The sequence below is a fragment of the Podarcis raffonei genome, chromosome 14 (assembly GCF_027172205.1).
Source record: "Podarcis raffonei isolate rPodRaf1 chromosome 14, rPodRaf1.pri, whole genome shotgun sequence".
NCBI lineage: Eukaryota > Metazoa > Chordata > Lepidosauria > Squamata > Lacertidae > Podarcis > Podarcis raffonei.
The window spans coordinates 38705602-38728874 of NC_070615.1; the positions used below are offsets into that span (position 1 = coordinate 38705602).

General features: G+C 44.9%; 2 protein-coding genes across 9 annotated transcripts in view; both read right to left on the bottom strand.

Moving 5' to 3' along the window:
* MARF1 (meiosis regulator and mRNA stability factor 1) overlaps nt 1-16936 on the bottom strand; it is a 39437-nt gene extending 22501 nt beyond the window's left edge. The window contains exons 1-8 of one of the 6 annotated variants that reach the window (XM_053364004.1): nt 16819-16936; nt 13696-13900; nt 12149-12841; nt 10319-10493; nt 8916-9142; nt 8285-8402; nt 6048-6220; nt 4629-5042 (exon numbers count right to left, since the gene is read on the bottom strand). In XM_053364004.1, the coding sequence (XP_053219979.1) occupies nt 4629-5042; nt 6048-6220; nt 8285-8402; nt 8916-9142; nt 10319-10493; nt 12149-12841; nt 13696-13839 (1944 nt within the window). In that variant the 5' untranslated portion in view covers nt 13840-13900; nt 16819-16936. The other 5 variants (XM_053364002.1, XM_053364003.1, XM_053364000.1 and 2 more) reach the window with 5 other exon arrangements.
* A 2596-nt stretch (nt 16937-19532) lies between these two features.
* LOC128401423 (uncharacterized) overlaps nt 19533-23273 on the bottom strand; it is a 95266-nt gene continuing 91525 nt past the window's right edge. For 2 of the 3 annotated variants that reach the window (XM_053364448.1, XM_053364450.1), the window contains 4 exons: nt 22943-23052; nt 21670-21792; nt 20337-20478; nt 19533-19640 (listed from right to left, as the gene is read on the bottom strand). In XM_053364448.1, coding sequence (XP_053220423.1) covers nt 19597-19640; nt 20337-20478; nt 21670-21792; nt 22943-23052 — 419 coding nt within the window. In that variant the 3' untranslated portion in view covers nt 19533-19596. Of the gene's footprint in view, nt 19641-20336; nt 20479-21669; nt 21793-22942; nt 23053-23273 lie in introns of those variants that run through there. The other variant, XR_008327470.1, reaches the window with a different exon arrangement.

Consider the following 23273-nt stretch of genomic DNA (forward strand, 5'->3'; position numbering starts at 1 on the left):
CCAGAAAGTCTTAATCCTTGGGCATGTCCACCAAAGGTGGAAGAATGTACCCTCAGTCTCATTACATTTCCAGCATTTATTATCGGGCAAATGATAGATTTTTGCAAGCTTGACTGGTGTTATGTACCACCTGTAGATCATTTTCATTAGATTCTCTTTTAAGGCATTACATGCTGTAAACTTCATACCTGTGGTCCATAACTGTTCCCAGTCAGCCATGATAATGTTGTGTCCAACATCTTGTGCCCATTTAATCATAGCAGATTTCACTGTTTCATCCTGCGTATTCCATTTCAACAGCAAGTTATACATTCTTGACAAATTCTTAACTTTGGGATCTAACAATTCTGTTTCCAATTTTGATTTTTCCACCTGGAAGCCTAGTTTTTTGTCCAAATTATATGCCTTCATTATTTGATAATAATGGAGCCAGTCTCGCACTTTATTTTTTAATTTTTCAAAACTCTACAGTTTTAATCTGTCTCCCTCTTGTTCCAGAATTTCCCAATACTTTGGCCATTTGGCCTCCATATTGAGTTTTTTCTGAGCCTTTGCTTCCAATGGTGACAACCATCTTGGGGTTTTATTTTCTAGCAAATCCTTATATCTTATCCAGACATTAAACAATGCTTTTCTGACAATATGGTTTTTAAACGCTTTATGTGCTTTGACCTTATCATACCACAGATATGCATGCCAACCAAATACATTGTTAAAACCTTCCAAGTCCAACACATCAGTATTTTCAAGAAGCAGCCATTCTCTCAGCCAGCAAAAGGCGGCTGATTCATAATAAAGTTTAAGGTCTGGCAGCGCAAATCCACCTCTTTCTTTAGCATCAGTTAAAATCTTAAATTTTATTCGAGGCTTCTTGCCCTGCCAGACAAATCTAGAAATATCTCTCTGCCACTTCTTGAAACAGTCCATTTTGTCCAAAATTTGCAATGTTTGAAACAGAAACAGCATCCTTGGCAATACATTCATTTTTATCACAGCAATTCGGCCTAACAGCAATAACTTCAAATTTGACCATATTTCTAGGTCCTTTTTCACTTCCATCCAACATTTTTCATAGTTGTCTTTAAATAAGTTCACATTCTTAGCAGTCATATTAACCCCTAAATATTTCACTTTCTTAACCAGTGTTAATCCTGTCTCCTTCTGAAACTTATCTCTCTCAATCACAGTTAAATTTTTCTCTAAGACCTTAGTTTTCATCTTGTTCAACTTAAAGCCTGCTACCTGACCAAATTCTTGAATCAGTTCCAGTACTCTTTTAGTACTAGATTCTGGCTCCTGTAAAGTCAATACTAAATCATCTGCAAATGCTTTCAGTTTGTACTGTTTAGCTCCCACTTGTATACCTTTAACCAATTGGTCCCTTCTAATCATATTTAACAAAACCTCCATATTTAACAAAACCGATATAAAAAGCAATGGAGAGATTGGGCAACCTTGTCGTGTTCCTTTCTCAATCTTAAATTCTTCCGTCACTACATTGTTCACAATTAATTTAGCCTTTTGTTCTGAATAAATTGCACCTATACCATTTCCAAAACCTTGACCAACCTCCATCCCCTGTAAATTCTTTTTCATAAAACTCCAAGAAATGTTGTCAAAGGCTTTCTCTGCGTCCACAAATATCAGAACTGCTTTAGTATTAATCTTCACTTGTAGTTTTTCTAAAATATTAATTACCGTATTTTTCGTCCCATAGGACGCACCTACTTTTTTGGGGGGGGGAAATAAAGGAAAGCTTGTGGGGCTGGCCGATGTCTGCCCGGCATGAGGGGCGCTCTGCTTCAGGGCGCCCCACGCGCCGGGCGGCAGGCTGCGGACACCTGCACGAAGCACGGGGCATCCTCCGAAGGGCGCCCCGTGCTCTGCGCTGCAGGCTGCCGCCCGCAAGCCGTGCACTCCCGGGGGGAGCTCCCCTGGTGCGCAAGGCTTGCTGAAACCTGCGCGAAGCACGGGGCGTCCTCCGAAGGGTGCCCCGTGCTGCAGGCTGCCGCCCGCAAGCTGTGCGCGCCTGGGGGGAGTTCCCCGGGGCGCGCAAGGCTTGCGGACACCTACGCGAAGCACGGGACGTCCTCCGAAGGGCGCCCTGTGCTCCGCGCTGCAGGCTGCCGCCCGCAAGCCTTGCGCGCCTGGGGGGAGTTCCCCTGGGGCGCGCAAGGCTTGCAGACACCTGAATGAAGCACAGGGCATCCTCCGAAGGGCGCCCCGTGCTCCAGGCTGCCGCCCGCAAGCCTTACGCTCCCGGGGGGAGTTCCCCGGGGCGCGCAAGGCTTGCCAACACCTGCGCGAAGCACGGGGTGTCCTCCGGAGGGCGCCCCGTGCTCCGCGCTGCAGGCTGCCGCCTGCAAGCCTTGCGCGCCCAGGGGAAGTCCCCCCGGGCGCGCAAGGCTTGCGGATAGCTTCCTGGAGCCTGGAGAGCGAGAGGTGTCGGTGCACACCAACGCCTCTCGCTCTCCAGGCTTCAGCGAAAGCCTGCATTCGCCCCATAGGACGCACACACATTTCCCCTTCATTTTTGGAGGGGAAAGAGTGCGTCCTATACGGCAAAATATACGGTATGTTCCTCGTATTGTCAGACAAATGTCTGCCCGGAAGAAAGCCCGCTTGAGCTTTATGAATTTCTTCTGCTAGCACCTTTTTTAATCTTTTAGCCAAAATATCTGCAAAAATTTTGTAATCCACAGTAAGCAGTGATATGGGGCGGTAGTTCTTGAGCTGTGTCTTTTCAGTCTCTGTTTTCGGTATAAGTGTAATATAAGCTTCCTTCCACGACTCTGGTGCCCTTTTCCCTTCCAGTATTTCATTGCAGACTTCCTTTAAAGGTTGTATTAAGCATTCTTTCAGAGATCTGTAATATCTTGAAGTCAGACCATCCGGTCCTGGGGATTTACCTAATTGCATGTTCTCAATGGCCCCTTCTACTTCCTGTTCTGTTATTTTGTAATTCAGCATTAACTTATTTTCCTGAGAGATTTTTTGTAGTCCATTAGTTTCCAAAAATCTGTCAATGTCCATTTCTTTCTGCGTCTCCTGTGTATATAATTGTTTAAAATACCTCTGGAAGCACTTTCTAATCTCCACTGGATTCTGTATATTCTTTCCTTCCACTTCCAAATTCGTAATGGTATTAAGTTTTTGTCTTTTTTTCATTTGCGAAGCCAACAATTTTCCGCACTTATTTGCTGATTCAAATGTCTTTTGTCTCATCTGTTTAATCTTCCATTCTATTTCCTGATTCATCATTTTCATATATTGTACTTGATATAACTTTATCTCTTTCAGGATCTCCTGCGACTTTGGTTTCGCTCTCAGTTTCTTCTCTCCTTCCTTTATTTTTTCCAGGATTATATCTTTTTTCTCATTTTGAATTCTCTTCTTGATTGCATTCTGTTGTATTAGAAATCCTCTCATAACCGCTTTGCTTGCGTCCCAGATTACTCTTTTTTCCACAGTAGTATTCATGTTTATCTCAAAATATTCTCTCAGAGTTTTTTGGGCCTTCTTAGTCACTTCTTCATTCCTAAACAAAGTATCATTCATCCTCCATCTAAAGGAGCCAATTGGCGTCAGTTTCATTTCCATCTTCACAGCATTATGGTCGGAGCAAGTTTTGGGGCAGATTTCCACTTTACTAGTCTTCGGAGCCAGTCCTCTAGTTACCCAAATTTGGTCAATTCTTGTCCATGTCATTTTAGCCTCAGAGAAGAAAGTTCCCTCTCTTCCCATAGGATTCTTTGTTCTCCAGATGTCAACTAAATCCATATTTTCAGTCATGTCAAAAAAAGTTTTTGGTAGTCTACCATCCTTGGTGACTACCTGTCTCAGTGCCTTGTCCATATTTGTAGACACCACTCCATTCATATCTCCCATCAGAATCATATTGTAATCCATATAGTCCATCAGGATCTCATGTAACTTCTTGAAAAATTCCGGATGCCTGCCGAATCTCTGCTGGAAAAATATTCTGCAGCATGGGACCAGCAACATTAGAAGCCTGAATTCAGGTCAAAGCCAGTCAGGCCTCTGTAACACATGGGACAATTAAGAGCACTCCCCTGGATTATCTGAGATCAAGCCTTTAAGGTAACCTGGACCCAAGAGCCTTGAACCAGGTCCAGTAGCATGTGGGCAACTAGTGCAGATGTTTGAGCAGCAAAAGCAGAATCTAAATATGGGAAGCACAATACAATTCCTTATTATACACCAGCTAGTGGAACCTTGGGGTGCAGCAAGCAGAAACCCAGTTCCCAACACTGCACATGGCATTGGTTGTGTCCCCTGCAAGTTCAGTAGAAACATCTGCAACTGGGTGGTTTAGCACATTCATCAGAATACAAGGACGACCTATTTATGGACACCTGGGCTCAGTGTGCAGATTTTGAGGGACAGAGCCTGCAGTGCATGTGACACTAAGGCCAAAAGTGTGGTTTCCACTGTAACTTGACAAGTCCACACATTTCAATAGATCTACTCTGGGTTTGACTTAGATGGACACACTTCAGAGAGGCTGGTGACAAAGGGTAGGGCAGACTAGTGGATTAGAAAAAACCCCCCTCTAAGGCTGAATATGTCTCACCCATCTCAGAGTTTTAAATTAATGAAGCTATTACCTGTAAGCTCTTCACGCTGGTGTTCTTTGCAGCAGAGCCTTTTCCCACAGCAGCTTTTGCTGATGGATCAGTGGAGTCCCTGCCCACGAGGCACAGCTTTGAGCTCTTGTTCGCTTTTTTAGGTGACTTCACTTTTTCCACTCCGGTAGAGCTTGCATTCTTGGCTTCAGCAAGCTCCTTGTTTTTAGGGGTAAAAGAAACGACGATCCTGTTGCCGAAGACATCTTCGTTCTCCATCCGCTTCTGAGCGCGCTCAGCGCTGTCTTGATTTAAGAAGCGGAGGATCGCGCTGCTGCCGGAAATGGTCAGTACTTTCCCTCCGCAATTGTCTGACAAACGGCGGAGCCTGTAGCAGACACTTTTGCTGTCTCTGTTTGTTGGCAGGTTGTAAACATATAGCAGGGTATGGCATGCCTAAAAGACAACGGCTATTTTTTAGTGGGTTTCTGGAGACTAGGGGGTAGAATCATAGTTGAAGACAAAGTATGCTGGTATTATATCATTAAGAAACAGCAATACAGATAAACCATAGCTTATGGACTATTTGTGCTCAAGAAAATTTGGAACATGGGCCAATAAAGACTCCAAAGATTAAGCTTTGGACAGACACCACTAATTGCCAGGCTATTTAACAGCTACCACTGCTGCCCTGGGTCTCCTCTTCTGCCTTTTTAACTGCCCACACTGCCCTGGGGCAATGTAGCATCCATCTTGGGTGTCCACCCATGTCCCAGGGCAGTGGACTATGATTCTATTCCAGCTGAGATTCCTGCATTGCTGGGGGCTGGAGTAGATGACCCTTGGGGTCTCTTAGAAATCTACAATTCTATGGCTGGGCAATTAAAATGGTGGCTGCCTAATGTTCATTGGAGGAGTATGACACCCCTACTCTTCTTCCTCTTCCTGTCTGCTTCCATATGTAAATCCATCCAGTGTCCCCAACTCCTCTGCAATATATGAGAGGGGACAAAGACCTGCAGTTGCACCCAAGCCACCTGCTGCAATGAGGGGGCAAACCAACATCACTGCAAGCTCCTCCACAAAATCAAGAGCACTTCAACTTTTCATGAAAACCTGCAACCGAAGTCCCAAATTTTGCACTTCCTTCTGTATTCTGAGAGTTCACAAAACAGTTAAGTTTTATGCTCACTTTGAGCAACATAATGCTTATTGTTCCCAGAGTAAAGCTGGCATACATTAAAAGGAAATTTTAACATGCAACTGGAGCATTGGAGAGTCTTGTTGTGAAACTAGGAGTTAGCTGTTTAACCATGTATTGCTGGCACGTGAGTTGTTAAAAGATTTGCATATCACACCCAGGACCAATCTAAGCCACATCTAGAAATACAATTACTTTGGCTGAATGGAAGCTAGTGCTCCAGTCAAGTCATCTAAAAACCAGAGAGGAAAATCACTTACTGGTTTTTTCAGTGGCAATCTTGGAGGCAAATCTGAAATGAATTCCTCAAATCTGATGAGCTCGTGAGCATGATGCAAGAGAGCCTCAGAAGCTTGATTTTTATGCACCAAGATTATGTGGAAACCATGACGGTGTCTCAAGTCACTGAGCTCTAGTGCAAAGTTAACGTCAGCTGAAAAACATAAGCCCAACAGCAACAATAAATCATTGATTGAAGACGGTTTTGACAAGTTCACATTTTCATAGGGTGTTTCCCCCCAAAAGCCTCAGCAGATCAATTGTTCAGGAACATCAAGATATATTGCAATATGGCAACAAAGCCATACTGTACTGGGACCCTGTTTTCTTTCCTGGTCGCTACTATTCATTGCCTTGCCTCTGTTAAAAAAAACCAAACCCCTGCAAGGATAATTTCATTTCAAGAATCAGGTGGCAGCCTGCCTCCACAAATAAGGACCCAGCCGCACAGAATAATTCAGAACTAAAAATGAGAACCTATTTTTGTGACTCTCATTGGTAAATGAAAAACATCATCTTTTTCATTCAGTAGCTTGTTTATTCCTCGCTCCCCCCTTCCCCAAAATGGAATCTGCCAGCAATAAATTTATCTCACTCTTTGACTGCCTCTTTTCCTTCCACTTTGGAAGATGGGAAAGAGAGGAAGGGGATGGGGAGCGGAGAACGCCAGGAAGGGGACACAATATGAGAGGGTGTCTCTTGTGGACATCCCTAAAGTGTGACTTTAGAAAAACTTGCTCACACTTAAAGGAGACAAAGGCAGGAATTCACAGCAGCTCTTTTCACCCTTAGCTTTCAATGGCCTGCCTTCATATGCAGGGCCACAGATCATTGGCCAATCATATATTTTGCACGCAGAAGGTCCCCTGGCTGCTCCAGTTAAAGGGGCCTCAAGCAGCAGGGCTGGGGAAAACCTCCATCTGAACCTTGGAGATCCAGTCAGTCAGAGTAGACACGACTGGGTTAGAGACACCCATGGTCTGACTTGCTACAAGGCTGCTCTGTGCGCTCAAACAACTGCCGGCTGCCCTAGGAGGCAGCAGTTTCTGACTCTTATTTCTACTACAAAACGGCAGTTCCCAAACCCTGAATGAGTTAAGGGGAGGCTGTAGTTACTCAACAAGGAGGAAACAGACTTCATACACACTCAGAAGGCAGCTAGTTACTTGTGTTCCTTCCTCAACTGAGCCATGGCTCAGATTACACCCTGAACCGAGGAGAAAGAAGATACAGATGTATCAGACAGGTTGAGAAGGTGGTGCTCCAGAGTGTAAAGCAGAGCGAGGAAACCTGTGGCTCTTGATATGTTATCAGACTACCGTATGGAGAACCAGGGGAATCTGCATCCCCAGCGTAAACCCCGACAGAGGACGCTATTAGACTGCATTACTGTGTGTGTGCAGTGGGAGAGAAGGGCAGTTTTAACCAAGTTCCATGGAGATTTTCCAGGCTACAGAATTAACAAGTTCCCAGGAAAGTGCATCTTCATTCAGCAGCTTTATATGTATAATTTCACCTCCCCCCCCTCTCCCCCTTATGACTTCGTTCCTCAATGACAAGCTTGGGAAGAAAGTCTCTGTGAGATGCTATTCCTAGAGCTTCTTTATAAAGGAACTGCAGGAGACAAAAAACTTTCCAATGCACGCTGACATAGGATGTACTGCAAGGAGGTGGTCAAGCACTGAAAGCAGCACCAGTCACCACCGGCAAATTGGAAGCAAGGCAGCTAATGTTCCAGAGATGTGCTCAGTCTGGCAAGGGAACCAGCGTGAGAGCCAACCTGAGAGCCAAATGCAGCACTCTAGATCCAAATCTATGGCCTTTGGGAGTCTCTGCAGACCCACTTTGCACCCTTTCCCAGTAGTTTCCTTAGCTAGAATACATCCTTGAGTTCTAATAATGCCAGCCTATGTAAGAGATGTGGCCCCACTTACTTTTGCCTTTGGCCCCAGCCACTGCTGGTACAAGGCCCTTAGAGGGCCTCCCATGACTGACTGTGGCCCTAGCAATCTGTATTCTTCCTAAACCTGGAAACTTGAAGGAGCATTAATGGATATTTCAATGAAGCCCAAAGCTGTTTCCAAGTACAGCCGTACGTTGGAAGTCAAACAGCTTAGTTACCGGAAGTTTTGGCTCCCGAACACTGCAAAAACGTGTGCAAAAACCAACCAAATGACCACAAAAACATAGTTTTTTTAAAAGCACTGTTTATACATACTTGATACAAGGACCACAGTGGCTGGTGCAGCGTGAGTATCAGCAAATCTTCTAAGACTCTGTCTGAGTTTGTCATCAGCTGCATTCTTTGCTGTTGCGTTAATGTGTGCAACTGTCACCTAAAGAAATACAGGGAACATTCGTATTAAATACAACAGGGCCCAATAAAACACCTGAGAAGCTTCCTGTAGATGCAGCAATGCAGCTGGAAAAATAAAAGTCTCTCCTGCTCCATAGGGTAGGACCCAAATCAATGGATGAAGGTTACAAGAAAGGAGATTCCAACTAAACATCATAAATAACTTTCTGATGGCAAGAGCTGTTCGACAGCGGAACAGACGGTGGACTCTCTCAGAAGGTGGTGGACTCTCCTTCATTGGAGGTTTTTAAGCCTCCAGAGGGGTGCCATTGAGGGTCCCAGCCTGTGTGTTTGTGTGTATGCAAATGTCTGTGGGGGTGTGCCAAACTGAGTGTTTGACCCAGATGAAATAAAGCCTAGTTTCGCCCCTGGGTTGGATGGCCATCTGCCATGAGTGCTCTAGTTGAGATTCCTGGCGTATGAGACCCTCCCTCCAACTCTGGTTTCAGGAACTATTCGCTTCCCCAGGTCAAACTTTTGGAGAGAGGCTTACCTGACAGTTGTTCAGTTCTTCAATAACTTCTTTGCTCTCCTTACTGATATCACACACACAAATGAACTCTGCCTCTCTGTGGCCTTTGAAGAACTTTTCACGAATTTGCTGTACCACTGCCACAGCTGAACGGCCAGAAGGAACAGAACAGTTTTCAATATCCCAAAAGACTCCAATGGGAGGCAAATTTTCTAGCACTTGGCCTGTTAGAGCAACCTCTGGAGATCCTACAGTTGGAAAAGATAGAAAGTGGTCATATGCTATTGTTAGAATTTGCAGCAGTTTCACAAGTTTGCCAGATGTTAGAATGCTATACCTGGGGGATTAATTACACAGAGAACTGTTAAAGTCAGGATGGTTAACCTTTAGCTTTCCAGATGTTGCTGGACTACAACTCCCATAATTCTTGACCAATGGCCATGCTGCTTAGGGGCTCTTCAAAGGTCCTGATCTAATCACATCTGGAGGGCCACAAGTTAACCACCCATGGATTAAATCCATCTAGTTTAAGTGATATATCAGGGGAAATGTTCAGCACAATACCATTAGTTAAAACATCAGCCCATCTGTGGTCCACATTACATTTACTCCAGAGCAAACTTTTTATGGCCAATGGAATCACTCCAGTATAAAGGCACTTTTCGACCCTTACATGGTGGAATTTCATTTCACTCCACCTGAGATAAACAGGGATCTTTAATTTCAATAAGCAGAACTAAGAAAAAAACCAATGTGAGGCTTCTGACATTTCACAATTAAAAGGAATTCAGCAGAATTGAGACTTTGAGGTTTTAAAGAAAGTTCTCTCTCACACATTATGCAATGCAAACGGCAATGGACAAGACCAGTGTACTGGGCTATTTAAAGTCCAGATGGTTAAAGGGCTGTTAAGAGAGAAATATGGATAGCCACTTGGTGACAGCAGTGAATAAGGATGGGTTGGTTTGGCTGACTGGCCTGCTTGCCTCCTCCCCCACCCTGCCTCAATTCTGCAGGCTACATTCCATGCCATCACAGCCACAGATAATATGCTAACAGGATAATGATAGAGATATTTTGCCCATCTACTTCAAAGAATGTAGTAAAAGCCCTGCTGGATTTTAAAAAAAGAAAAGAAAAAGGCTGATCTAATCCAGCATCCCAAAATAACCATCAAGGTGCCTTCAGGAAGCTCATTAGCAGGATAGGATTTCAACAGCCCCCCTTCCACATTTATTCTCCAGTAACTAGGAATTGCCTCTGAACCTGTTAGTCCCATGCAGCCATAATAATTAACATCCATTAACAGATGAATCTGTGGGAGAAAAGGACAACCCCAAAAGGCAACACTTAAAAGAGATAATGCTCTTAAAACAGATCAAACAGTCCATGATTCATTTTTAAAAGCACACCAACCAATTTACCGTATTTCTGTGGCAACTGACCAAAGCTGCTCGCCAAAAGTAAAGTCTTCTCTTTTCTTACTCCTTTGGTTCCGCAGCCATTACATATTGGGAGGGAGACAGGTGCAGCTTGGACATTTGGAGGAGCTGTATTTGGCCATATTTTAGCTGCATCAACCAAACTCTCCCTGGATGGCTGCTGGGAAAATGTTCAGCATCACTTATTAACCACACTAAGAGACATAAATGCAGCATGTTGTCAACTGACCTACATTCCAGGACAAGGAGACCTGCTATGATTTTGCAAGGGTCTATATATATAAGTTAAGCTCATACATTTCATACATACCCTGGGTTGGCAACTTTAAAAAAGGGGGGGGGCAGCTTCCTCACTTTGAAGAGGGGTGGAATCAAGTCTCCCTCTTCTGTTTCTGTTTCTCGTGGTGCAAGGAGTCCAAGGGAAAGCGCACAACTTGAGAACAGTGCAGGACTGAGACATAAGGCTATACTGTAATTGCTTCACTGGATCTAGGCCAATGCGCATCCCACTCAGTCTCCACCACTGACAGGGCAGAGAGGAGGAAAAAAACAGGCTAAAAGACTGCCACATTAACTCAAGGGACAAATCCAAATGGTGCTGTAAATACATCTGTAGTAAAAATAGCATCTCACATTAATGGGAGATTGTGGGTGCCCACAGCACAGGCTTCTGGTAACCAATCCCTACCCTGCTCTACTGTGGTAGGGCCTGGGTGGACATAAACATGTGATCACACATTGCAAACTTTCCCTCCTAAAAGGCTTCGTTGCCCAAGTGCCAAAAAGTTGTCGCTGAAGAAGCAACATTTGCTGGCAACAATGTGATAGGACTGCACTTATTAAAGAACCTCAACATTTATTCTCGAGTTTAGGATTTGAGTTACTTCTTCTGCTTTGGCATTAGTTTCAGGTAAGAAACATGACTCACCTTTAAAAAATACCCCCCCCCCCAATATGCTGTTTTCTTAGCATCTGTTTGATGGGCCAAATAATAATGCAACAGGGGGAACGATGAAAAACACCTTTGCTTCAGTGACAAAATGGCTGTCATGGAGTGGGCATGGTGTAACACAAAATGGTTGCTGTGGAGAGCGTGGCAAAACACAAAATGAGAGCGACAGCCACCCATGACAACCTTATGATTCCCATGGGATGTCAGCTATGCCCTGCTGGTCCTGGTTATGGAGATCTCTTTCACATACACTGCTGCTATTGTTGTCTAATAAAAGCAGTGATCACCCCTCAAATATAGAAGGTAGCCATATTACTCCCCTTTCACAAAAATCACTAACAAGGTACCTGCATATTTTACCCCATTAACTTCCTTTCTAGGAGGACTAAAGACATTAATAATAATAATAATAATAATAATAATAATAATAATAATATTAAATGAAAGTTCAGAGTCTAGGACACCTTCCCAGGGACAACACTGGAAACCTTCATGGGCGCCATGTCATCCGTGGGCACCAGGCTGGCAACTCCTGATGTAGCATCTAACCATAGCTTGGAGCTTTAGCTGAACTGAACCTGTATGCCAGCAAAAGGGAATACTAAGTTTATTATTCTAGAACACTTAGATGCAGTATGCTGCTCCTCAAGAAACTACGGAACAGGATTAGGAGACGCAAGAGAATGAGGGTTTTACATTTCTATGAAGCTGGCAACCATCCACCCCAATTCCAAATACAGTTTAAATCAACATGATATTAATTGGAAGGCTAGAGATATCAGGTTAAATCTACAAAACATCCAAATACTCTGCTGACATTTTCAGTATACACAGTATGTTATAAATGGTGTGGTACAAACCTTGGTTAGACACTCAGTGCAGTAGTGAGAGCCCTTTAAGCAAACTGAAGGTGCCACTTTTAGGTGCAGCGAGTTGGTGCAAGCACAAGACGTTCGCTCCGATTGTGCAACGTGCTCCTCCAAAAGCCCCGCAGCCCCACTTGTGAATTCAGAACAGGAGAAGTAGCCCGAAGTTGTGCAGCTCTGATGGGTAGGAAATGGGTGCAGTTTGTGGACGTTGCTGTGGCAGGACTGGAAGTGGAGCTTCCCACAGCAGGGGAAATGTGGGCAAGAAGAGACATCGTTTTCCAGGCACACTCCAGACAAGTCACTGGCCACTCCTGCCACGCCGCTTCGCGTTGGAACGTTCTTGAATGACGATGCAGACCGATAGGCAAACCCTGACCCTATTTGACAAGTGATTGTGCCGGTGCCTTGTGAGTCTAATACTGTGCCAGGGTGAATCAAGCTACCACCACCACTGTTGCTGCTGCCACCACTACCACCAAAACGTAGCTGAGGAGCATGAACGGAAGAATCAGAGTTATGAGTACAACAGCTTACTTTGGAACCAGATGAAAGTTGGATTTGCTTTTGCTGAAGGGCGTGATCACTGGGAAGGGGGACAGCTGGGAACTGTTTCAAAGCAGCATGGTGGGGGGGTGGCGCATCCTTCAAATCCACAGCAGCTTTCTTATTCTCCATGGACTCGTTCTGAGGGGTAGAGAGCCATTATAAAGAAGATCAGAGGATACATTTAGTCTTATAGCACCAGGTTACGGCTCTAACAGACAAAACCTGTCAGGGCATGGAACTCAGATACTAAACACGTTTAACATTATGTAGGCCAAAGGCAAACTTCATATATTCATTTTACATATTTATCGGGTTTTGAACCAATTTAGATTTTTTTTTTAAACACAGGAAGCGGAACAGAATGAAGATTTGATTGCAGTTGCCTGCAGAACAAGGGGACTGATGGCAGAAAACAGATGCTGTGAAAGCGAGGTAAAGAGTTGTTAAAAGGGAACTGCTGGCATACTCCAAGCCCTCCTTTTTTACTACCTGGATGGCTCAGTTGGTTAGAGCTTGGTGCTGATAACGTCAAGGTGGCAGGTTCAATATGAAGGAAACCTCTCTCTTTATCACCCACCCACCACTGAACCCAACGCGCTCTGACTATATGTGATTTTGAGTTGCGGGCTTACTGGTCTAAACATTTAAAGCAAAAATGGGAATCTGTGTGTAATGTAGGAAACATATGAACCTCCAGGTGGACAACAAGTCCCATCTTCCCTGACCAGTGCCCATGCTGATGGCAGCTGAAGTCCACTGTCCCAGGTTGGGGGGGGGGGAGGGAGGCACAACAGGTTCCTCACCTCTAATAGGGCAGGACACATTTATGATCAGTTTCTGGGATAGAAGGAAACTTCCCCTTAGGGGAGTATTAAATATCTTAATATACATTGCACCTTCTCTCTTTGATGACACAAACAGAACACTTAGCACCTTCAATAGGTCACTGGTGTACTAGCATTCCACTCAGCAAATGTATGCCAAAATCCTACCGCTTTTGCACTAGGAGGGAAACTCTGTTCAGTAGCTGAAAAGCAGTTAGAGAATTTCCAGAGCCATGGTCTAGCATCGTTATTTTGTTGCTGAAGCCATCCAAACGATCTATTACAGACGTCCTCCGTTATGTTTCCTTCCATTATACTGCCACACAGAGGTCAACATTCTGACATCTTTCCTTTCTTTCATTCTCTCTACCTGCTAAAAAAAGGAAAAGTATATATTTAAATAAAAAAATCAATCCAGGTATGATCATTAAAATGACCTAACGTTTAGTTAATATTAACCTTTAGTTGCAAATACTATGTGGAAACAAGCTTCTGGATTTATGCAATCATCTCTTCTGCTTGTTAACGTAGCCTGGACAAAGTCTATCTTCCCTTCCAATTCACTACAGATGACGAAGAGTAGTAACTAAAGGAGTTCAAGTAAGGCTGCTCAGAATCAGAAGTCTCCTATGAATATTTGCTTAAGTGGTTCCATATCACCTACAGCAAGTAGACGGCAAACTACTAGATAACGTTTGTATGCACATGTGGGGGAGGGGGAAATCCCATGGTTTTCTCAGCAAGCACCACAAATAAGCAAACATTGACTAACACTAACTACAGGAATACTGATTTCCTGGTTCTGGCCAATTCTGGTAGTACTGTTACACACCATCCCAATCTCTGAGAGGTGCAAGATTCCAGGGGTTTCAGAAGCTTACCCAGGGTTCGGTTTCCTTGGAATGAGGGACAGCGGAGATTGTGGTGTCTTTAGGATATATGGCTTATCTGCACATATATACAACCTGCGCCTAGAATGGAGAGGCCCACAGCTGTAGCAACCAAGGCTCCTCCCTTAGCTGCAGCCTTGGACTCCAGCATAAAACAGGAATGGTTCTGACTCTCCAGCCTGCAACCTCTACCTTCTACCTCACATAACGCAACCCTCAACTCTGGCCTTTGTCTTTCAAAGTATTAGCAAGTTGTGGAAGGGCACAGAGCCACTTCCTGACCTCAGGCACAGAGCCAATTTCTTTGTTCCCTTGGTGGCCCATTACCACATTAGCAAGCCTGGCTATTCCAGGAATTGAATGTGCTGGGTCCAAGAATTAGAAGGGGGCTCAGGAACAGAGCCTACCACCCCCTAATACAGTATACTACAGTATACCTTCACTAATAAGTAAATAATTTGTTAAAAGCACCCCAAGTCTGCTCTAGAGTCTGCCAGTGTGGTGTAGTGGTTAAGAGCGGCAGACTCGTAATCTGGTGAATCGGGTTCGCTTCCCTGCTCCTCCACATGCAGCTGCTGGGTGACCTTGGGCCAGTCACACTTCTTTGAAGTCTCTCAGCCCTACTCACCTCACAGAGTTTTTGTTGTGGGGGAGGAAGGGAAAGGAGAATGTTAGCCGCTTTGAGACTCCTTCGGGTAGTGATAAAGCGGGATATCAAATCCAAACTTTTCTTCTTCTATTTATTTATATTATATGATAAGATTTATATCCTGCCTTCCAGGACAAGTGTCCTCACAAGGCAACATATAAAACCAGTCGTAAGAGATACAAAACCAACAATTTAAAATTATGATTATACCACTTTAAGCAGTCAACACCTCTGTAAGAAACAGCTATTAAAAATTTAAAGTAGACTGAAATTAAAATGCTGCAGGAATCCTCTAAAAAGTCACTAAAGGAGGGGTCATATGCACTTCCATGGGAACTTCTCCAGAAATATGGCACCACCCATATCTGCTAATTTATATTTTGCAGAAAGCCATAACCACTCCCCAACATAATTCACCAAGGAAATTCATTTCTTCACAGCTTTTAACCTTTATTTTTTAGAAATGCATCCCTTACACGAAGCAATATAAAGAAAGCTAGTTTTATGAGCCAACTTGGGGGGGGTGGGGGGAGGCTTCATTTTGTTACAGCACTCAGGCTTACAAACATAACAAGTGTCCACATACAGTATTTTTCAAAACATTTCTGCTCAGTTCCTTATCAATCTAATCCATCTCTACTAGCTTCCTTTTGTAGGCTCTGCAGTAAAGTTTCGCATATCCCCCAGGTTCTTATAACTCAACATATTGCTGTTAAGATAACCCTGTGCCTTTACTATGCTGAACTGTGGTTACACCAACCCCACTCCACTACCAGCTCCTAAAGGGGGTATGGAAGATGAATATGCAATGAAAAGTATTCTTAATAGACCTTTACTATGCCATTTTAAAATTTCAAACTGCCCTGAGCATTGGCTGAGAAACAGTTCACAAGCCCAGCTACCAAGGGTGTATATATTTTAGATTAAAAAGTTTCACCTCGGGAGCTACTCTGCTGGGCCTTTCCTTTGGGCTATGGAACAAAGCAAGAGGACGCTTGAAGGAGCTGAGGAGTTGAGAGCAGCTGCGAGAGGAGCAAGGGGAGCTACAAGCAGAGGGAAAAGAGCTCCTGGGGAGATGCCATGGGGGACGAAGAGCTTTAATGCAGCGGCGGGGAGTGGCTGTGAGTCACCCAAGTGGCTACTAGGAGTTCTACATTAATTACCAGGGAGGGAGAAAAACTCTAGAGGAGAGCTCGTTGATTTGGCTTCTGAGCCTTAGCGGTTCCCCTTTTCAGAGTTCTCGTTCGTTTGTCGGGTTGCTTTATCCGCTACGCTAAGAACCGTCAGGTTCTTAAAATTGTAATTACTGATATTTGTTTTTTAAGCCTCACTGCATGAGAAAACCAGTGTATATATCCTACACACACACACACACACACACACACACACTTATAAGCAATAAACTATGTGTAAGGGGAGCAATGAGATTGGGGGCGCGCGACAAGCCACAAACGGGGAGGGAAAACCCTCGAGCAAAAAATAAAAGTCCCCTCCAAGGCCACCCCTTCCAGAGGGGGTTATAACAACGTATATAGAAGAGAGAGGGGGAGATATAAGGGGACACTGACCGGAGAAGGCCTTCCCAGACTGGAAGAGAAGGGGAAAGGGCCTCTGAGCATGCACAGAACGCTTTCCCTCCCACATTCTCCCCCCCCAAGTCTTCAGCCCCCCTCCTCCTCCACCTCAGAGACCCCCCCCAGAGGGAAAAGGGGAAGCTCCCTAGCTCTCCCCGCCCCAGTTGCGTCCCCTCACCTCTCCGGCCCCACGTCCTCCACCTCACATCCCAGCGCCCACCGCCTGCGTCCCGCCGCCGCCGCCTCCTCTCCCTTTTTGTTTTGCTCCCCGCCTTCTCCTTTCCCCCTCTCCCACTTCCGCCTGCGCTCCGCTACTTCCGGCGCCTCCTGCCGTCAAGGGAAACCCGCTCGCTGTCGTAAAAGGCCGCCGCCAGCCGTAACACGCCCCTTTACCTCTCCTCGTCTTGGAATTGAGGTCCGAGTTCCCCCCTCGGGGCCCCTCGCGTGCGCATGCGCGCGGGGCAAGCCATGCTGTGCTCCGCGGGTGTTACTCTCCTTAGTTATAATAAAGTTCCCCCACTCCGCCCCTCTAGTGTCTTATTTATTTCGTGTATACCTTTTTCCCCCCTCCAAAGGCGGTGTATACGCTTCTCGCTCTCCTCCACTGTATGCTAGAGCTGAGAGACGGTTACTGGCCCTCAAGGTCATGACTGAGTGGGGACTCGAATCCTGTTCTCCCAAGTTCTAGTCCAACACTCTGGCCATTACACTACACTGTCTCTAGTAGGCCGTGGTGTAGCGACTACAGGGACCTGGGAGAGGAGAGTTCAAATTCCCACTCTGCCATAATGCTCCCTGGGTGAAACTGGGCCACTCATTGCCTCTGTCCACCTAACATACCTTGCAGGGTTGTGAGCATTGAATGAGGAGGGGGAGAACCCTAGTTGCCACCTTGAGCTCCTTGGAGAAAAAAGGCAGGATACAAATGGAGTGAATGAATGGTTTTGTGGGTGCAAATCCTACAGGTATTAGGATAAACTATAGATCTCTAGGTGCTTTGGACAAAGCCATATGCTTTAAGGGTGTGGTGGTGTGGATGTGATGAGAAAGGTCCTCTGAGCAGGTGCTTCCATCGACTCCCCCAAGTTGCCCATCTCTTCCAAGCCTTCATTTTCACCCCTTGGGGATCCCTCAAACTTATCTGAGAGCAAGCCCTGCTGAACTCAATGGGACTAGCATCTGATGAGATATGTACAGGTGTGTTGCAACAAGAACCGTTTGCTGTTCTTTGCTGCATCTTAAGAACTAATTATGACAAAAGCTTCTGTGGTTCAGAGGCTACTCATTTTTCCACATGAAGGTGTATTCAGTCCGTCATGTGAGCCTTCTCTTGAAGCCTAAAGCAGTAAGAGCCAAGCATATGTTTATATTGTATTACAAGATATATTACAATATTTATTTCATTTACGAATGGTTTCCTGTGAGGCAAATTGGAAGTTGACCTGCAGTTAGTTTCAAAAGGAGCGTACACACCATACATTTAAAGCATATCCCTCACACCCCAAGAGCTACGATTCCTAGCACCCTTAACAAACTACAGTTCCCAGGGTGTGTCTTGCACAAACTTCATAATACAGTGTCTTATATGGCGGTCATGCAATGTCTTAAATGGACATCTAAAATGAAGGCAATCTTCTCTTTTTTAATTAATGGTTTTATTTGGCTTAATGTTTCTCTTACTGGTTTTGTTGTTTGTTACATTGTATTTATAAATTGCTTTAAGCTCACTGTTGAAATATTCCAGAGCAACCGTTGTTGATAAGTTGTTGGCTATCACTGCCATCTGTCACAAAAAAACCCTAAAACCCTGGTAAATAAAGACAACCTCGTGGCATGATTTTCCTAATAATTGGTTTATTATTCTTATTCTTATGCAATCAAAATAGTTCAGTCTATTTAACTTACAAGATCTAAGGTGATATGGCAGCCAAGACATTTCATCCAGTGATTTCTAACATGCCATTACAGTGGTGCCTCGCAAGACGAAAAGAATCCGTTCCGCGATTCTCTTCGTCTAGCGGTTTTTTCGTCTTGCGAAGCAACCCCATTAGCGGCTAAGAGGATTAGCACTATTAGCGATTTAGCGGCTTAGCGGCTATTAAAGGATTAGCGGCTAAGCTGCTAAAAGGCTATTAGTGGCTTAGCGCCTTTGAAAAAGGGGGAAAAAAGCGGGGGGGAAATGGCGAGACTCGCAAGACGTTTTCGTCTTGCGAAGCAAGCCCATAGGGAAATTCGTCTTGCGAAGCGCATCGCAAACGGTAAACCCTTTCGTCTAGCGGGTTTTCCGTCTTGCGAGGCATTCGTCTTGCGGGGCACCACTGTACTCAGTCTGCACAGGCAGTTTAAAAGTATTCTAAGGAATGGATTTAGCACATGGCAATATCAAATTCATGTCGATGATTGCTGGATTTGGGGATTGAAAGCAAGAGCAAAGATGAGGCATTTCGCTGAAAGGTGTTGAATACACCTACCAGCCATGTGTCAAAGGGAAATTTCAGGAATTGTTCTGCATTTATTCTGAGGATCCTAAATTCGGAGCTGCCAGAATTCAGAGCCTGGATTTCCCCGTTTGCAGCCTGAGCAAGACACCCTTCTACAATGAGATTCTTCATTTGTTAACACATCTTCACATTTCCATTTATTATAAATTCTACTGTGCTTGATGCTTTCCACGCTGGATGTTCTTTATGGTAAACGCACATCAAAGTTGTTTTGGGCACAGAAAGGGACATTTTCACCTTCTTCAGAACAAAGTGGAATCAGAAACTATCTGAAAGTTAGACAGGTCTAACTATTCCCCGAGTTTCTTCACTAAAGCCACGTAGTAGCTGGCTGGCAGACTGGGCCTCCAAACAGATTAAGTACATCAAGAGCCAGTGTGTGGTCGGTCCTCCATTAGAGAGTCGGCCTTGAGATCTGGGAGACCTGAGTGCGAGTCTCTGCCTCTGCCATGAGCTCATTGCACGGTCTTAGGCAAGCTGCTGTCTGTCAGCCTCAGGTCTGCAAAATTGAAATAAAAAAGGTTGATGGGGAGGTCAACTGTAGAAAAGCATAATCAAAATAATAAAATAATAATACAAGCACGTCAGATCAACCCTAGACCCTAGACCCAAACATTCTGGCAGTTTTGGTTATAAACTGTTGTTTGCCACCCCGATTACTGAGGTTCCAGGCGCTTATCCAGAGTTCAGCCTCCTTGGAATGAAGGACAGGGTGGTGTCTCAAAGCTATATGGTTTATTTATACATATATGCAACCTGAACCTATGATGGAGGAGCTCACGGCATTAACATCCCAAGGAGGTCTTGCTTCACCTACAGCCACGGCCTTGGATTCAAGCAGATATCAAGCATGTCTCTCCCTCACAAGCTACAGCCTGCCACCTGCTTCTAGCTGTCACACACAACTCTCACAAGGTTTTGGTTCCTTCTAAATACTAGACAGGTGAGGGAGGGGCCCCCAACCCATTTGTCCTGTGGCACAGAGCCACTTCCCCTGTTACCCTAAGGACCCATACTCAGGCCATTAATAAAAAAAGCTGGCCTGGCTATTTGAGCAGTTGAATCCCTGGTGGATCCAGGAATTAGAAGGGACTCAGGCATACAGCCTAACTATGCTATCCTTAGATTATTTGAAGACAGCCAGACCAACCCCCCCCCAAAAAAAAACATACAACAACAACAACAACCTCCTTACCACATTGAAGCGGCATCTGCAAGGGAACAAAATTTCTGCTGCACAAGTTCACAAATGCCGCAGCCAAGGTGCAAGCTGCTTTTACACTCTGCAGTTCACACATGTCAGTTTTGCACAGGACATAGAATGGTTCTGGGTCCACCTTTAAAAGAAAGAGGTGGTAAGTCCCATGGGAAGAAATCCGGAACCGTCTGTTTTGGTCTAACATTGCTTCTGTCATCACGAACAGAGACAGCAGATAGGGAAGCTTCCATTATTGCCCAAGTAGTCCAATATAGCTGGAATTAAGATTGCCGGAAGAAATATCAACAACCTCAGATATGCAGATGACACAACCTTGATGGCAGAAAGTGAGGAGGAATTAAATAACCTTTTAATGAGGGTGAAAGAGGAAAGCGCAAAATATGGTCTGAAGCTCAACATCAAAAAAACGAAGATCATGGCCACTGGTCCCATCACCTCCTGGCAAATAGATGGGGAAGAAATGGAGGCAGTGAGAGATTTTACTTTCTTGGGCTCCATGATCACTGCAGATGGTGACAGCAGCCACAAAATTAAAAGACGCCTGCTTCTTGGGAGAAGGGCAATGACAGGCCTAGACAGCATCTTGAGAAGTAGAGACGTCACCTTGCCAACAAAGGTCCGTATAGTTAAAGCCATGGTTTTCCCAGTAGTGATGTATGGAAGTGAGAGATGGACCATAAAGAAGGCTGATTGCCGAAGAATTGATGCTTTTGAATTATGGTGCTGGAGAAGACTCTTGAGAGTCCCATGGATTGCAAGAAGATCAAACGCATCCATTCTTAAGGAAATCAGCCCTGAGTGCTCACTGGAAGGACAGATCATGAAGCTGAGGCTCCAGTACTTTGGCCACCTCATGAGAAGAGAAGACTCCCTGGAGAAGACTCCTGCTGGGAAAGATGGAGGGCACAAGGAGAAGGGGGCGACAGAGGACGAGATGGTTGGATAGTGTTTTCGAGGTTACCAGCATGAGTTTGACCAAACTGCGGGAGGTAGTGGAGGACAGAGGTGCCTGGCGTGCTCTGGTCCATGGGGTCACGAAGAGTCGGACACGACTAAACGACTAAACAACAACAACAAGTCCAATATAGCCAGCTCTGACTGGCAGTGGCTCTCCAGGGTCTCAAGCAAGGGTTTTCCCTGCCATTGCCTATATCCTGAGCCTTTTAAAACCAGAGCTGCCAGAATCTTGAACTTGGCTTGGTGACATAGGGGCAGCTGGCGCAGAGCTCAGGTAGGCTGGAATGATGGTGTGCATACAGCCGCAAACTCATATCTTGTGTCCTGTTTTGACCCCAAAAAAGGTACTCACTACTCTGAAGCAATTCCTGAAGAGGGAATCGGCATCCAGGAAGAAAGCTTTGCAGATCTCAGGGCTAGATGAATCGAGACACGGCTTGAGGGTCCTCTTCATCTGGCTGCACTGGTCGCTCAACTCGGTGGTGAAAATAAAATGCATTTTACTTACTTACTTATTTTTTTATAATAATAATAATAAATAAATGAGAAAATGTGTGCCCCACCACCGAGACCATTCCATTGTAACTATCCAACCTCCCAAAATTTCATCACCTCTTGCAATGGTTTGACCCCTTTCCGTTTTAACAGTACTTATTCTACAAACACCTTCCGTATCTCCTCAAAATCATTTCCCCTGCATATTCCCGTCACACTTTAATGGCACATGCTAATTTATCATTAATAGCTATATACCACACCTATTTATACCATTCTTCCATTTTACATTCTGCTTGCCCCTTCTACTTCCTGGCTATCATAATTCGTGCAGCTGTCAATAAATTTGTGAGCAAGTCCTTCATAGCTTGTGAACCTTCCACCGCATTATATCTTTATTTATAAGACTATTTTGAAACAGCCAGTAGCCGACTCATTTAAAAAAGTGTTTTATTTGTATGCAGCTTTCCCACACCCACCCATGCATGACTTAACGGGTGCTCCAAATGTGGGTTCGTGGTTTAGCCCTCCTAGACAAAGCACAAACAGTAAACCGTACAGTATACCTTGGTTTCAAGCTTGAGATTAGCTGGCAGAGAGCTAACCACAAGCCTAAGTTTGTACAGCCAAATCATTGCTCAGTACTGTCTATGTTATGTACTGAAGTTCTCACCCTGGGCCAGTAGGGGGATACTGTAGATAGTTATGCAAATGAAGGATCGAAAGTGACGTTCAGTGATTGGATAGTTTGTATGCAAATGAAGGATCGAAAGTGACGTTCAGTGATTGGATAGTTTTAGAAAATGGCAACAGTTACATTGTTCTGGAGCTCTACATAAGCAGGCTGACTGAGCTCCTCAGTTAGTTCTGTTCCAGCTTACAAATAAAGAGCTGCTTTGGAAGAATCGCTGTGTCGTCTGATATGTTCACCCACAACTTAACAGTCTACATTGACTGGCAGGGGTTCTCTGGGATTTCAGCGATGGAATTTCTCTCCCAACCCTACCTGGAGATGCCGGGAATTGAACCTACGACCTTCTGCGTGCCAAGCAGTTGCTCTACCACGGAGCTGCGGCCCTCCCCACAACACTCAGTGGCTCCTCTGCAATGTAAACGCGCCGCTGGCATACCTGCCATGCATGCACGAGCTCCTGCACGCTGCCAGCATAGGAATGGTCTGGAAGCATCCATTCATTGCCCGCTTCATTGTCATTGGTACCAAAAAGACCGGCAGACACGCCTAAAAATGCAAGAGAAAGCAAGTCTTACCACCTTAAAGGGCAGGACTGTGGGATGTTTCATGCTGGTTAAGGACTAATTATTTGGGGAAATTCCAAGAGATGACCTTGTAGCATCTCTCCCCCCGCAGCCCCCATTTTAAAGTAGAGCTGTAAACATTACTTGCTCAACTAAGCTAGGGTTGCGATATTCAAAAAGTGGGGGGAAAGTTGTCGAGCTTCT